The 18,064-nt window shown below is 36.0% G+C and overlaps 1 protein-coding gene across 1 annotated transcript in view; it reads right to left on the reverse strand.

The window, feature by feature from the left end:
• The window catches only part of KHDRBS3 (KH RNA binding domain containing, signal transduction associated 3), a 164,443-nt gene that overhangs the window by 95,526 nt on the left and 50,853 nt on the right, over positions 1-18,064 (reverse strand). The window contains exon 3 of the mRNA XM_045561489.1: positions 3,527-3,643. Within this exon, the coding sequence (XP_045417445.1) occupies positions 3,527-3,643 (117 nt within the window). The remainder of the gene's footprint in view (positions 1-3,526; positions 3,644-18,064) is intronic.

Raw genomic sequence — 18,064 nt, forward strand, 5'->3', positions numbered from 1 at the left:
ATTTACTGTATGACCTTGGGCAGGTTACATTATCCTCATTTTAAAGGGGTGATTTTCAGTGGGGATAATAATAGTATGGCACCTATCTCATAAGGTTGTTATATTAATAAAGGAGTTAACACACAAAAAGTCTTTAGAATTATGCCTTGCACATAATAAGCATTCAATAAATGATGAATACAGTAATGATTATTACATAACTATTGCATTAATTATTCTATAGTAAAGACAATGTGGGCAAAACATCTAGCATGACGTTTGGCACAAACCAAAGGCTCAACAGATCATAGCACTATCATGATTATTATCTTACATAACCAGCTGATACATATCAGTAATGACTCCCATAATTTCATCAATATAGCACATAAATGAAGAAAATGAGTTACATTCTCATTAGACTTTAAATAGTGAAAACTCTGAGAATCTAAAAGGATAAGATCTTAATACTAAGTAATGGGAATCTCTTTAGAAATCAACATATTATTAACTAATAATTTCTATAAACTAAAATTAAACTAATAAAAAGGATCAACTGAAATCAATATTCATGGGTTCAAGCAGTGAGGATCTGATTATAACAGAGCAGATGGGATACTGGTAGTATCCACTTAAGCAGCAAACTTCTTAAATGATCTCTGGTCACCTACAGTAAAATGCTTTTGAAGGAATAACTGATAGATCATGTGAGAGGCTTACAGCACAGTATGAGGGGTGGGCAAGAGGAATGGAATGAAATGGGCTGTTTCTTACTGTATTCAAGAGTTTAAAGAAGGAAATGGCAGACTCAGCGTTTTATGTTATGAGTTCAAGCTCAAAGAGCCAGATGTATCCTAGAAGGTTTTACTGCTTGTAGCCACTGGCTGATGGAGCCAACAGACAGGTGCAGAGTTCAAGTTTATGTGCTGCTGAATTACAATGCAGATGCCCAGCCATCTCTTATGTGAGATGTAGGACCATATCTGAATAATGGTGAAAACCTGAGAACTGAACTGGCAACATTTAGAAGGATCCAAATAACTCCGAGTACCCACATACTAATACCTCACTCAGGCCTTCCCTACCTATTTGAGCAGCTGAGGTAGTTCCTTGAAAGGAGATGACAATTCTCATGCTTCACTACCACCCCTCCTTATTACACCCTGGCCTATGATTAGATCTCTGCTTTCTCAGAGATGCAGAGAATGAGAGAGAAATTAAATCCAGTGGTAAAGGCTGCTTGCATGCAGTAATTATAACATCTCCTAGTGTGTGACACCTTCCTCCTAGTCTTCCTAGCAACGATCTAGGACCTTTTTCTAGAGTGATTGTACACTAAAGAAAAGAAATACCCAGCCAGTTTGAGAATTGACAGAATTCACTCTGACCTAATGCAACTCCACTGAGGGCCATGGATCACAGTAGGGCTTATGGGATCAGGAAATAAATGGACTTCTGGTCCTAGTCCATTGACAATGAGTTCAGTGGATTGTAAACGCACAATGTATGCTATCCCCCACAGTTCCTGGGTGTCTTGACGGGATATAAATAATCAGCCACTTGCAGAATCCCTACATTAATTCACTGATCCATGTGGTCAAAGATATAGAAATGAATGAATTAGTGAATGGGTTATAAGTGGTCTGGAAAAGAGGCCTAAGTATATAAAAATAGGGTGTCCTATGCAAATGCAGAGAAGGCACTTAGGCAGGTAGTCACAAGGACCCACTGTAGCACGTTAGAGGGCCTCATTTCCCACCCACCTCAGTGCTACTCAAGGTGTTCATAAATTAAGGTGTTCATAGTAACAAGGAGAGAAGTTATGCATTACTTCACAACACTGACTCCCCTCACAAAGGATGACTGCCTACTGCCATTGCTGAGTGCCCAATATGCCAACAGCAGAGAGCAACCACAAGCCCTTGATATGACAGTGTGATCTGAAAGGACCATCAAGCCCTGACAGCAAGCTGATAATACTGAGGATCACTTTCATTATACGGATAGCTAGGTACTTGCTGTTAACTTGGGCACACAATCTAGATAAAGATTTGCCTTCCTTGCTTCCTTTCCATCTGTAAAACTACTGGTGGATGCCCTGATCACTACCACCATATGCTGCTATACAACACTGCTTCTGACCAAGGAACTCCCTTAACGACAAAGTAAGTAGGACAATGGATAACTGCCCATGGGTTTCATTGTTCCTATCATGGTAGCCCATTTTCAGGCTGCCTTATTAGAGAATTAATTTAGATATCAGCAAGGGTGAAGCATTCTACAAAGTACACATAATTTCATGCCAACTAACCAATATATGGTTCCACTTTCTTCTACTGTCAGACTAGATCAGTCAGGGCTTTACAGTAACATAATTTAAGACAGTGATGCTTACTGAATAATTAACAAAACCTGGACATGCATTAAAATCATTTCAAGCACCTGCTTGAAAATTAATTTTGTGGTTCTACCCTAAACAACTTGGGGTACGGGAATCTGTACTTTCAAACAGTATCCCACGTGAGTCTGATACATTCCATGTTTTCCACTGTTGTAGAAAATATATGGATGTTGGTGTCAAAAAACCATGGTTTTATTAGCTATGTTAACCCAATATAATTAATTTCTCAAATTAACACAAATAATATACCCAAGTTCCCTGAATCTGTTTTCTCTCATGTAAAATAAGGAAAATATTATCTTCCATCATTTTTCCAAAGATAACATGAAAGACTGCATATAAAACGTTTCACACAATGCCTGCCTCACAGTGGTGGTTGAATAAACAAAATAGTGGCTATTTTTATTACAAAAGCTATTGTTAAGATAGCTTTTTTGAGAGAAGGCTGGATTTTGTCTAAATAACTTTCATGTCTAAAATGATCACTGTTCAACATTTCATGGTATGTGATCACTGAATATGGATTAGGTTGTCAGTTATAAAATCTTTCAACAATGAGAGAACAAAGAGTGACATTAGAGAACAACATAAGTGACATACATTATGTTTGTGTAACAATAGAAATTACTAAAACACTTAAAATCAATTTTAGAAACTTAATAAAATGTATTTAATATCAAATAAAGGACAAAAAGAAGAAATAAGAGTGTATACATTATAAACCCAACTATATGAAAGTTATGCACAGCAAAAAAAAGCAAAAGAACAAATCTAAAATGCAAACAGTGATGGCATGCCTATGGATAGATTTTATTTCTCTTCATAATTTTAATATTACCATACTTCCTACAAGGTGACATATTATTCCTAGAATCAACAATGTAAGTATTGGGCTTTTACATTACATATGAACATAAAGGTTACAGATACAGGATTAAGATACCACATATTCTGAAATTGGCCAGAGTGACTCAATTTTCTAAAAAGTATCACTTATATATTACCTTATATAACATTTTCATATAATTTCATTTGAGATCCTAGTTAGCTTATGTATATGTATATATGTGTAAATACAATGGCTAATATTAAAGTACAAAATATAACTTGACTCAAAAAATAGCCATTGTCTACAATGAATATTACCTTTGCTTTGTCTCTCATGGAACCTTTTCCAAGGATGGACATTTTTGTCAAAGTTTCTTCTTGTAAACGCTTCAGAGAATTGCCACGTGGACCCAAAAGTTTCCCCACAAAGTTGAACTAGGAAAAATAAACAGACCAACCAAATTTGTAACATTCATATCTGAAAGTAATTTATTAATCTTGAACATTAGGAGACACTGTAGTATGCTACACATCATTAATTAATGACAAATATTTAGGTTCCTACTACATGTATCACACTGTGATATTTCCCACAACCACATAAAATGGTGCTAAAAATTGTAAATTTACAAAAATATTATATTTCTTTATACCAATCACTTCAGCAACGGCCATATTTCACAAACTGTGGACAAAGTTAATGTCCCAGAACTCCTAGGTTGCTATCCTGACAATTTCAGCACCCATTAAATATCAACCATCAATACTTCTAGTATTAGAATATAGCTGAGGAAGGATGACACTAGGTTTCTATAATACGCACTAGACTGGTAATTTTAGAGTAACTGGGTTCTTCCACCTGGTTGGCACATAGAATTGGTTGTGAATGGACTGGCCTAGATGAGTTAAGCATTCAGTGGCTGACAGAAGCTTAACAACAAAATCATTTATCTCTTCCAAAATAACTAGCGATGGAAATGTGGACAATTTATTTAACCTAGATGCCTAAGATTTTTTATTTAACAAGCAGGCTGGAAGGGAATTAATTAAGGGTATGTCCTCTGCAGTTAGAATACCACAGTTTACAACCCATTTTTTTCTGTTACCAGCTGAGTAATCCTAGGAAGTAACCTCTCTGTACCTCAGTTTCCTCATATGTAAAGTAGGAATGGCCACAGGACCTATACTCATTGGGCTGTTCTGAGGATTAAATGGGTCAATATAAATAAATCACTTAGAACAATGCTTGGCACATAATAGACACCCAATAAATAGATCTTGACTGAAAAAAATTATTATTAGGAATTTCACACAACGTTTAAAAGCCTTACTATAATTAAGGTAAACCACGACTACTTCTCGTTCCCAAATAGAAAATCAGCAGGGAGGAAACTGTTCTCTTTGGCGAGATTGATTACAAACTCATGCAGTTGCCACTTCCCCTATGATCTATGCCACTGCTGTGCTGTTGGTGTTTCTAAGAGAAAATTGTTCCTCAATTTATCTAACTATGGCAATTGAAGTAATTTTCCTGGAATAAGTAGTTAGCACTTTAAAAAATCAAAATGGTATTTTTTCCTTCCCACTTTTAATTTTACTAGTCTTCAACCAAAACTCAAATATATACTTTTAATCTTTGCATGTAATTATTTTTTGGTTTTTAAATTTTAATTATAAGTACTTTTTTAAAATGTAAAAGTCATACTTAGAGAATTAACAAAGTCAACTGCTACTGCAAGGCAAGAAAAAGAATCAGTGTCCTGAACCCTTAACCCTACACTATTTGTGCTCCCCATTTTCTCTGCTTTTGTTTTTCTGGAAATTCTATTTTTCTATTATTTGGAAATTAGATATTCTATATTGGATCACTACATTTCTTTCTTACTTTTCCTGTCTGTTTTACTTTCTGGAATATTTAACTACATTTCCTTTATGTCTATTGATCCATTTCTGCTATCAAATGTTTATTAACAGGAGTTTCTTATATTTGTTCCTTTTTAATAGTATTTTGTCTATATTTTGTGGAAGAGATTGACGACAGGGGCCCCTCCCTGCCTTGGAGCTTATAGTATCTGCTTCTTCCAACAGTTTTCCCTTACCCGTTTTGTGAGCTGGTCTAGTCTTTCTATGTTATGTGCTTTCCTCAGATGTCAAGTAATCCTCTGCTACTTGTTCTTAAAGATTTAAGACTGCGCCTCTAAAATGCTGACTGGGAGGTTCTGCTTTCACACGTGGGACTTGACACCTGGTAGGCTTCACTGTAAATATGGCAGCCCAGTGTTCTCACCAGGAGCTACTCAAATATCAGTACCTACATTTCTTTTCTCTTGGGCTAGGCATTTCTTAGAAGGGGAACTCCCCAATTTCCTAAGAGGAAGTAAAAGCCTGGTTACCAGAATACTGGGAATCCCATTGTTAAGCATGTACACTTTCATTTAAAGGAAATAATTCCCTCATGTTCAGTGTGACATCTCATCCTTATCCTCAGTTGTATCTATCTGTGTCACAGAGCCTAATACTTCAATCTCTTTAGGAACCCTCTGGTCTTCTGCTAGGGTGTGGAAGGGCAGATGCCTGGTTTTATCAGATGGGAAGAACATCTGGTGGTCTATTTCTTATGCAAACTTCCAACCAAATCTCTTTTTAGTTCTACCCCAAAAGCTCACCTTTACAGTAACCAACATCTACAATTTCTGTGTGTTCTCAAGGTCTCTTCATGCTAATGAGCGTGTTTCTGGCTGAATTCCTCTCACCCTCTCAGCTCAGGGTTCCACTTTCTCTGGTCTCCATTATCATTTATCCATTTATTTTGCAGCTACCAAAATTGTACTGATGTCGTTTTGCTATTGTCTCACTCTCCCATTCTTTTCATTTTCATGGAATTGTGACTTTTTATTCGCTTATGTTCATTTTAGCAGGCTTCAAGGATGGAGTAAAAATAAATTTGAGGTCAAATCACCATATTTACATTACATTTTAAATGGGCAAGTATTTCCCAATTGATAAAAATTAAGAGGCTTTAGAAATCAATCATCTGATCCAAACATCTGATTTTACACTGAAGAACTGAAATTCAGAGTGATGTGATTTATTCAAGGTTACTTGATAAAACATAAAAATATATGATTCTATGTAAAAAGGAAAAGCATTTTAAATAATTTTATGTCTTCAGGGGTTTCTTTTTCTATTTAACTTCTATTAGTCTTTTGTTCACAAAGAGTATACAAATGGATACTTTGACAATCAGAAACACTTTTATCCCCTTCTTTGTTGTTCTTAACTCTGTTCAATTATATATTGCATATTAGTTACATCTCCCTAGTCAAATGAGCCCTCATGACTCTCTCACTCTTCACCTGCAACATAGGGATCATACTACCTACTGTGGGTGCCTGCTATATGAATTAAATAAGAAAATGTATAAAAATCACCCACCAGAGCAGCTAGTAAATTGTTACACTTGATGCCAAATAACTAATAAATTGAGAAATTTAACTACTGTGGACATATGTAACTTTATCTGAAAAATATTCACCTTCTCCTGCAACTGATTCCCTTTTATCCACAAGGCTACCAAGGCAGCCACCACATTGAAGATGACATGACCAGGCCCAGTCCCCTCAAGTTGGTCAAGGAACTGGCCTCTGATTGGAAGTCAAGGGAGCCTGAGGTTTAGAACTAATTGTGTGGATACTGAACATCCTTAGAGCTGAGTCACAATAATGGTAATATGCTCGGTTGCTTGGTCAGGTTCTCAAACTACAGGTTGCATCACCTCCCTATGGGGCATTTGGAAACATTTAGCATGTTTGTTTGGTTGTCACAATGACTGGGGTCACTACTGGGATTTAGTGGGCAAAGGCTTATAATGTCACAATTCACAAATATGTAGCACTGCCCTTCACAATAAAGTGTCCTGTGTAAAATGTCAACTGTGCCCCTGTTAAGAAATACTGTTAGAGAGAAAAGCCACAGATTTTCTATTTCCTAGGCTTAAAGCCCTTTTAGTGTCCTCTCAGTCTGCAAGTTCAATTGTCCCATGGATTCTATAGGATACCCTAATGTAGTTAAAAAACAAGACCAAAAAAATCCCTTAAGCTAGCCACAGTTGGCACTTGCAACAAGAAAAGGCCTAAGTAATTGATGGACTGAGTATTTTCTGGACTTTCTAGATGATGTAAAGAATAAACCACCAAAGCAGCACAGTTCTCTTATTTGCCGTTAGTCCTACAACACCCCAATTTCCACTTGCTATGGACCTCTGAGTGAGTGTCATTATGGAGGCTCCCTCCTACCAGCACAGTGAACACAGCAGGCTTCTGAGACTCTCCCCCTCACCATATTCACCACTGTGTGGCTTATAAGAGTCATTATGTTTCAGGGTCATTAGGAACATTGTGAATGCAAATAAAACCCTAAGCTCCCTTCTGATGGAAGAGACCCCCTCTCGGCCGAGGGGACCCCAGAGAAACCTTAAAACTGAGTTCCCAGCCTTGATGGGGTGGGAGGTTGGATCCGCATCATTTTACCCTCTCCCTTGATAATGGCAATCAGGCTTTTTTCCCCTTAAGGGCCAGACTAGCATTCTTTCCTGATAAAAGACCACCAATCATGAAGTAGTTTTTAACAGAGCATGCACCAAGAGGGTTTCTGTGTCCCTGTTTCACCTTTTTAATATAGAGGACAGCCATTTCTGAACATGGACCCCAGGAAATGGCAGAAAGCACCACTGCGCAGGCACTTGTTTCTCTTTTCATAAATATTCATGACTGCTTCCACAGCTTGTTCAATATATATATTTGGCCATCCCACTCACTATAAATTCCTATTCCCATTATCCCTGCCCTGAAGCACACATTCCTGGCTTGTGGCTGGGGGCCTGCTTTCCGGCTTGCTAGAATGGCCACCATGCAACACTTCACGAGAAATAAAGTTCTCCTTTCCAAATTATGAACCCTGTTATTTCTTCAGTTAACAAGATTAAAATAAGAGATAATGTGCTGTGACAATGCTGAATTTTACCTGAGCCCTGTGCTCCTGAAAAACAGTGATGATTAAGAAATTACCCCCCCCATCCGTGTTCCTAGAAATAGTTTACTAGAAAGGACCACTCTTCCCCATCATGACTTAGGTAAGACTTGCAGATGACCCCTGATTTACCCCTAGCAAACCCTCCAAATTCCCATTCTTTTTCCCATTAAAGATTAGCTGAACTGTTTGCCTCCACTGATCAGTCAGAAAAAGCCACATATCTTGACTTGATTAAACTTTACTTCAGCTTCTCTCCTTTCTCCAGGCCCCTGAAATTTGACCCACCCTCAATCTGAGCCAGCAGACAAGCCCTCTCCAAAGGTCCCTCTGGAACACAGGTCAAACTCAGGGTAGAATGTCCTCTGATCACTGTCCTATCCTGCCACTGCCACCCATTCATCCCACCTCCCCATAGCTTTCTGGCCTCCTTCACTTCTCCCCATAAGACAAAAGCCCTTTTCTGTCTGACCTCTGGATATAACTTACAGGTCAGTGCATTTTCCCTACTGTAAAAACCCCCCTCTCCCTACTGCAATAGTCCCTTTTCTGTGTTCTTGCAATAATCCTCTCAAATAAAGTCCCTCTTAGTTAAGTCTATTTGACAACTATCTCTGCAAGATAGAAAGAATTTAACACATTTTAACATTCACTTTTATAAATAATTCCATTTATCCAAATAATTCATTTATCCATTAATATTCATTTATTAATAATTTCATTTGTTCATTTACATGGAAGATAAAAGTACTATCATTTCTAAGACCAATGATATTTCTCCAGGTACCAATTATTGTATCTCTCACACATGCACAAACAACAAATGTTACAATTTTAAACAGGAAACAAGTGATTTTGAAGATGGCAGAACAACACACAGTAAGTATACCTGAGTTTCACTGAAAAATGTACAAGCTACAATAATTATATTCTTCATTGGTAATGATCAAATGCCTTTCTGAACTAGCTTTAATTGATCTAAACTATATTTGTGACACTGCTCCTTGGGGAATAATTACAGTTGAGCTGTCATTTCATAAACAACTAAACCTAAAGAACATGTCACGGTTGCCATTAAAGGGTTTCCCTTAATTGGGTGCTTACCAAAAAGTTGATTAGTCTAACAAAGGGATGCTTTATTGACTTCTAACTCAAAACTCCACACACTGAACTTGTAACCTCTGCCACCAGAGCCTCAAACGTGTTTTTACAGAGTCCCTTAGCCAGCAAACGGCACCACCATCCATGCAGTGACTCAAGCCTGAAGCCTGACACTTACTTCATGAGGGCAGTGACTAGGTCTTTTGTATTCACTGCTTTATCTCCAAAAGCTGTGCAGGGAAGGCATTAAGTAATGTTCAATGAATTAATTAGTTATATCTTAACAGTATTACCTTCTAAACATCTCTTATCTGTCCATTTTCTTCAGCCCTACCACAATCACCCTAGTCTAGGCCCTCATCTCCTCTCACCAGACCACCAGAGCCCTTTCTCCGCCTTCACTTCTACCTCCTTCAGTCAACGGAGATGTCTTTTAAAACACGAGGACCTTATTACAACTCTGCTTAAAATGCACCCAGCTCAACTATCCTTAGAATCTGAGTCCAAATGTCCTACTACTGCCATGAAAGGCCCTCCCTTGAGAACACTCTCGCTCACCTCCCTAGCCTCATCACATTCCTGCTTTTAATGTCAGCCACTCTGGATTTCTTTCCATTTGTCAAAACTACCTTACTCCAAGAACTACCCATTCAGTTCAGACGTAGAGAGCTAAAAGACAATAAAAAAGCTGGGCAGAATGCAAATTAATACCAAAGTCCCAAGGCAAAAACTAACCTAACATCTGGAGAAAGGCACCTGCAGGGAGAAAGAAAACTCAAGCATTTGATCACCAAGGGTAAACTAGCATGAGAATATGAAGCCCTGGAAGCTCCCTCTACCCCCAAATTAGGAGCACTGATAGCTTCTCAAAGGCTTATTCTGCAAAAATCACCCTAATCCCCAGGTGTTCGTTCACAGGGAAAATCAGGAAGATTTACTGAAACCACTTCCCCTGGGGAGCTGGTGGGGGAGAGGAAAGCAGCCACTGCCGAAATCTGACCAGATCCACCTACCCTATGACTCCCTCTTAAACAAAAGCCTTAATCTGCAGGAGAAGCAGTATTCAAAGCACCATCTCATTGCCAGAAACCCAGGCCCTCACCAGACAGTGAACCTGCTGGGCCTTGATCTTGGACTTCCCAGCCTCCAGAATTGTGAGAAAACAAATTTCTATTCTTTATAAATTACCCAGTCTCAAGTATTTTGTTATAACAGCACAAAGGGACTGAGACACCTTCTGCTGTTAAAAAAAAAAAAGTCACGTTCTGCACAGCTAAGTGATCCATAGGACAACAAAAGATAATTTCTAACACAGCATTTTGCAATGGAGTTAACTTCTTGATCCAACACACATGTAAATATATAATAACTATTCTATCCCATGGATAATACTATAATATTATATTCAATTAAAGACACAAACTTTTTGCAGGACATTACACAAACTATATTCTAGAGAAATTATGAATCCCTATTTTTGAGCAACAGGTGGAAACCACATAATTTTCGCAGAGCCTTAACTGACTTGGCAGTGAGAAAATTAGGGACAGAAGAGTTCTACTTCCATTTTTTGAATTTCTGGCAGTGCAAAAGCAATATGCGTTCAGCAGAAACTGTATATCCAGTACCCATACAACCATTCCATTTTCCACTTTCAGTATAGTATTCAATAAATTACATAAGATAGTCAACATTTATTATTAAATAGGCTTTGTGGTAGGTGATTTTGTCCACCTGTAGGCTAATGTAAGCATTCTGAGCATGTTTAAAGTAGATCACGTTAAGCTATGATGTTTGATAGGTGATGTATATTAAATGCAATTTTGACTTACAAAATTTTCAACTTAAAATGGGTTTATCGGAACATAACCCCATCATAAGTCAAGGAGCATCTGTATATAACTCAAATTAATTTAATAGCTAAGAAATTATGAGAAAGGAAGAAGGCCAGTGAGAAGCAGGTCTATTAGCGCATTCCACAGTGATGGCAAATGTAAATGTTCTCTATCGATCACTACCTCAAATGTTTCAAAGTCTTAAGTTAGGCACTGTAAGAATTATCCCCGTCCACATTCACACCTTTGCACCTGCAAAGTGTATGTGTACACACACACGCACATATTTATCTGGGTAAAATTTCTATACTTTTTCTATCACTGGTTAATACTGCACTACTTGCATAGGGCAAGAGATGCATCATTAACATTGTACATTCTGGATGTAGAGAAATTGTTCCAATTGAGAAGTCTGTTTTTCTTGTCACATTCAGTTGGATAGCAGTTGTTTTTAACCTTATTACAAGGCCGAGCTTGTATTAGGCACAGGAGAAAGATCGGCTCTGCAGGTTTCTCACTCATTTAGACTGCATTTGTAGCAGACCCTTATTCACATTGTTTTTTATAGTAATCTTTGCCCATTTAATATAATCCATAAATCTGTAACCATGCACATATAAACAGCTATATGCCCAAGTAAACTGAAAGCAAATGAAAAACTCTGCATTATGGAATTCCCTCCCTTTGACTTCAAGATACTCTCTCAAAGTACACGTAACTGTATGGACTTACATAAACCATGTACTAAATATTAAGAAAGTTTACTTTCTTAACTAAGAGCATGGGCTTTGGAGTCATAGACTTCTGGGGTTCAAATGCCTGCTTCTTAGTAAGCATAACTTTTAGCGAGTTACTTCTCTGTTCTTTAATTTTTTCATAGGTGAACAGGAGATAATAATGCACACACTTCATAAAGTTGTAAAGATTAAATGAGTTACTACATGTAAAGTGCTTAGAATAGCCTAGCATATAGAAAATCATATGATGTGTTTGTACGTACACATAAACAAGTGCACACATAAATATAAGCTCTAACAGTTTTCTAGCACAAAAATGATGTAGAATGCATGCACCCCTCTATGGAGAACATCACCCAAACATTTGCTTTCTATGCCTTACTAGGGAGAAAGAAATCGTCAAACAACATCTTTAGTTCATAATCTACACTCACCTATTTCCTGCCCAAGGGCAAGAATACAAAGGGAAAATAAACATGATTTATTTTCCCTATATTCTCTTCAAATTAAAGAACAGATCAATAATTTTATTAGCTCAATGGGACATTTTAGGTTCAATAACTTAACCACTAATATAATGATTACTTAAATAAATCCACATTGCAGTTGGTATTCAGAATTCTGATCTTATCTGAATTATACGAATGTCTCCTAAATGCCAAACTCCAAACAATAGTAAACCTAATAATAGACTTGGGACTGTGGCATTCACATGAATGGAGCAGCCTCTTCAGAAACAAAACATGTGTTTCTTAGCACAGTTACTGAGTCAAATTTTGGATTATTGACAATTTTCAGGATTCTAATAATCACCTCTAAAAATAACAGTAACTTTTTACATGGGCATTTGAATTTCCTAGGAATGAGCCATTCCAAACTTGTGTTTAAATCAATCATTCCTAAATTTTAGGAGGACTTTTTAATAAAAACTAAGATCTTTTTAAATACAAAATGCCATCTCCCATATATTCTAGTTGCTTATTTACCTCAATATCACAAATATTATAGGGCTCTCTACTAGCTATATAAAATCCAACGCCCAAGAAAAGAACTGAATACATTTCCAGAATATATTCCTTACCATTTCAACGAATGTTATAATCTGCTATTCTAGTAAGTCATTCTAGCCCAATAGTCATTCTGCTCTTCCACTTTTCTTTTTTAATTTCAGCATATTACGGGGGTACAAGTATGTAGGTTACATATATTGCCCTTACCCCACCCGAGTCAGAGCTTCAAGCATGTCCATCCCCCAGATGGTGCACACCGCACCCATTAGGTGTGTATATACCCATCCCCTCCTCCCCTCTCCCATCTGCCCAACACCAGATGAATGTTATTACTGTATGTGTACTTAAATATTGATCAGTTAATATCAATTTGATGGTGAGTACATGTGGTGCTTGTTTTCCCATTCTTGTGATATTTCACGTAGTAGAATGGGTTCCAGCTCTATCCAGGATAATACAAGAAGTGCTATATCACCATTGTTTTTTGTGGCTGAGTAGAACTCCATGGTATATATATCTCACATTTTATTAATCCACTCATGTATTGATGGGCACTTGGGTTGTTTTCTCATCTTTGCAATTGTGAATGGTGCTGCTATAAACATTTGAGTGCAGATGTCTTTTTTATAGAATGCCTTTTGTTCTTTTGGTAGATGCCCAGCAATGGGACTGCTGGATCAAATGGTAGTTCTACTTGTATTTCTTTGAGGTATCTCTATATTACTTTCCACAGAGGCTGTGCTAGTCTACGGTCCCACCAGCAGTGTATGAGTGTTACTATCTCTCTGCATCCACATCAACATTTATTGTTTTGGGACTGCCAGCTTCCTACTGCTCAGTCTATTAACTGATAAGAGCATGAAAGCTTCTTCTCAGAACTGATGGCAATGCTATATTAGCTTCTGTACAAGGCTGGCTTGAAACTTGCATGCTCCATTATGCTAAGCAGAAATATCCTCTTTCAGTATTCTGGAAACAGTAGATTTCTAAGCTGCCTACTTTAGAAGTTATAAGTACTTGAAATGGACTCTATTCTCCGTTAGACATAGAAGTTATCATTTGTCGTCCCCGACCTCATCAAAGCTGACAATGAAAAATAATATTTGAGATTTTATTTCATACACTTTATTCAAATACAGTCATGTGTCAATAATGACGTGGATATGCATCATTAGGCAATTCCTCGTTGTGCAAACATCACAGAGTGGATTTACACAAACCTATATGGTATAGCCTACTACACACCAAGGATATACAGTGTAGCATATTGTTCTTAGGCTTCAAACCTGTACATCATGTTACTGTACTGAATATTGTAGGCCACTGTAACAAAATGGTATTTGTATATCTAAATATACCTAAACATAGAAAAGATGCTATAAAAATATAGTATTATAAACTAATAGGACTACTGTCATATATGTTATCCATCATTGACCAAACATCATTATGCATTATGCAGTACATGACTGTACTTTACTTTATTTCATATACTAATCCATAGACAACAAAGTATTAATTTAAGTTAATTAGACCGAACTGCTTAGAGATGGGGATCATATATGTTCATCTTTCTATGCATATTGAGTATATAGAACATGTTGAACATGAAGAATCAATCTATAAAGGTTTCTATCAGCCATGTTTTGTTTAGTAATGAATGTCTATGAAATGTTCATAACGTAATTTTCTGTTTATAAAAAATATATATGCCCAGTTCTTTCGGTATATAGGCTGACCATCTATAGGTATCAACTATAAACTCATAAACGCTGAACAAAATATAAAAGTCAACTATCTGAAGCCCTGAAGAATGATCAAAAACATGCAGATTCTGAAAGAGATTTAAGACTTAAAAGAAAGTAACAGCCTGGGATGCATTCAGTAATTTTAGAGCTTTTAGCCTGAGTGGCAGAGTTTGAGGCAACCACAGTGCTGAAATGTGAGGGAGGAATACTAGAAAAGACAGAGTCAGAATTGGGGATTATCAAATTTTGCATATAAAATCTGCCAAAATCTCTGGCTGACCCCTGGATCATGTACGCCAAATATTAAACACAAAAGCAAAACTAAGGAAAGAAATGACTGAGACTTCAACTCCTATCCAATAGACAAAGTTTGCAGTCTGAATCCAACCAAGTTAATTAACTGCTAAAACAAAAATATCAACATTCTTCAGAGGAATATCACAGAATCCATAATGTACATTTATGATGTCCAGTATACAACCCAAAAATCAACATGCAAAGAACTGGAGCAATATGACTCCTTAACAAGATAAAAGACTTTCAATGCAGAATGAATCTAAGATGACCAAGACTTTGGAACTAGAAGACAGACACTTTCAAGTACCTATTTTAACTATACTCAATGACATAAGGGAAAATAACATTTGCAATGAATTTAAAAAAAAATAGAAAATCCCAACAGAGAAAATAAGATTTTTTAACATACACATTATCTCTATATGAATCAAATATAAATTCTGAAACAGATAATTATAATATCTGAAATAAAAAATTTACCTGATGAGATTAATAGCAAAATGAAGATGACATGGTAAGGAATCAACAAGTTTAAGATAGAGCAGTAAAAAATTATCCAATCTGAAGGACAGGAGTGGGAAAAAAGTAAACAGAGCCACAGGAACCTTTGTGAGATTAACAAAAGGCTGAACATATAATGTAACTGAAATCTCAAAAGATGAAGAAAGGAAAAGGTCAGAAAAGTATCTGAAGAAACAACAGCTGAAATATTATGATAAAATGAACAAATCTGTTAAAAAATACAACACATTTTTCACAAAAGATATCAATAAAAAAACCTGACTAGTGCCATATCAATCAAAGATATGGAATTCATCAGTAAACTCAAGGCCTAGATGGCTTCACTGGTGAATTGTATCAAATATTTAGGAAGAAATAATAACAATCCAATATACATTCCTTGAGAAAAAGGAAAGAAACACTGTCCCACTATTTTATGAAACTAGAATAACATCAATACTAAAATCTTATAAAACTATTACCTCCCAAAATTTATAAGTCAGTATCACTCATTAACATAGATGCAAGGGAAGCCAGCAATATATAAAAAGGATAATATGTCTTTGTTAAGTACAGTTTAACTCAGGAATACAAAGAAGGTTTAATTTTTAACAACTAGTTATTAAAATTCACTACATCATCAGTATAAAAGAAACATCCTGTGTTTATTTCAACAGATGCAAAAAAACATTCAACAAAATTTACCATTCATTCGGGATCAGAACTCTCAGAAAAGCTAATGTGGAAGGGAACTTCCTCTACCTAATAAATGACATCTACAAAAAACTTATAACTGATATTGCTCTTAATGGTAAAATACTGCATGCTTTCCCTCTTTGGGAACAAGTGAAGGTATTCCTACTCTCGTCACTGTTTCCAGCATTATACTGGAGATATTAGCCAATACAATAATGCAAGCAAAGTAAGATATGATACATAAAAATTGGAAAGGAAGAAGTAAAACTGTTTATGCAGATGATATGATTATGTATGTAACAAATCCTAAGGAATGTATGAAATAACTTACTAGAACTAATAAGTGAATTTAAATTTAACAAGGTAGCAGAAGACAAAGTTAATATATAAAATTTTAAAGTAGAAGCAAAAAATTAGAAAAATTAAAAATATTCAATTTGCAATAGTGTCAAAAAACACAAAATATTTAGGAATAAGTTTAATAAAAGACATACAAAGAGCCTTACCCTGAAAAGTAAAAAACACTGCTGATAGAAATTAAAGATTTAAATAAATGGAGAGATATACCATATTTAAGAAATGGAAGACTTAATATTGTTAAGATGTCAAATCTCCACAAATTGCCCAACAGATTCAATGCAATTGCAATCATAATCTCAGCAGATCATTTTGTGGTAATTAAATTCTTGAATTTATATATAATTGCAAAGGATTTAAAGTATCTAAGCAATCCTGAAAAAGAAGGACAAAGTTGGCAGACTACATTACCTAACTTCATGTCTTACTATAAAACCTACATTAATCAAGACAGTGGGGCACTGGCAAAAGGGTCCATAAATCCAAAAATAGATTAAATGAACAGAAAGCTTATAAACACACCCCCACGTACATGGTCACCTTATTTTCATCAAAGGCACCAAGACAATCAATGAATGGGTAAACATCTTTTAACAAATAGTGCCAGAAAAACTCAATATTTATATGGAGAAAAGAATAAACTTGAGCCTCTAAAACACCATATCCAAAAATTCACGTGGGATGTACCATAGACTTAAAAGTGAAAGCTAAAATGATAACACTTTTAGAGAAAGCACAGGAGAGTATCTTTACAACTTACAAAAGTCTCTAATATTTCCTTGAGGTTGGCAAAGATTTCTTAGTTTATGGAAGGCAATGACCATAAAAGAAAAACCAATTCATTAAATGCCATCCAAATTAAACGCTTCTGCTTAACACAAGATTCTACTGGGGAAATAACAGTCAAGCCATAGACTGGGCCAAATAGTCACAAAACATATATCTAACAAAAAATGTGTATCCAAGATGTATAAAAAGCTCCTACAACTCAATAATAAAAATACATACAGCCCATTTAGAAATAGGGAAAAGATCTAAACACACACTTCAAAATAGATGACATAAGACTAGCCAATAAGTACATAAAAATTACATAAAATCATTAATCATCAGGGAAATGCAAATTTATACCACATAAAGACACCAATACACAATCGAAATGGCTAAAAGGAAAAAAAAACTGACAGCACCAAATACTGATGAAGATACAGAGCAACTACAACTTGTATACACTGTTTATGGAAATGTTACAAGGCACAACTAATTTGGGGGAAAAAAAAAGGATGGCAATTTCTTGTAAAATTAAATACACAGCAATTTACCAAAGAGAAATGAAAATATATGGTCACAAAATGACTTGTGCAACAGTGTCCACTGTAATTTAATTTACAATAACCAAAAACTTAAAACTGCCAATGCAAATGGATAAACTGTGGTATATTAAGGTAACTATTACGAATCCACAAAAAGAAAGGAATTACTGATACATACAACAGCATCATGAACTGTGTACATGGACACTCGAAAGACAAATCAAAAACAGGGT

The sequence above is a fragment of the Lemur catta genome, chromosome 9 (genome assembly GCF_020740605.2).
Source record: "Lemur catta isolate mLemCat1 chromosome 9, mLemCat1.pri, whole genome shotgun sequence".
Taxonomy (NCBI): Eukaryota; Metazoa; Chordata; class Mammalia; order Primates; family Lemuridae; genus Lemur; species Lemur catta.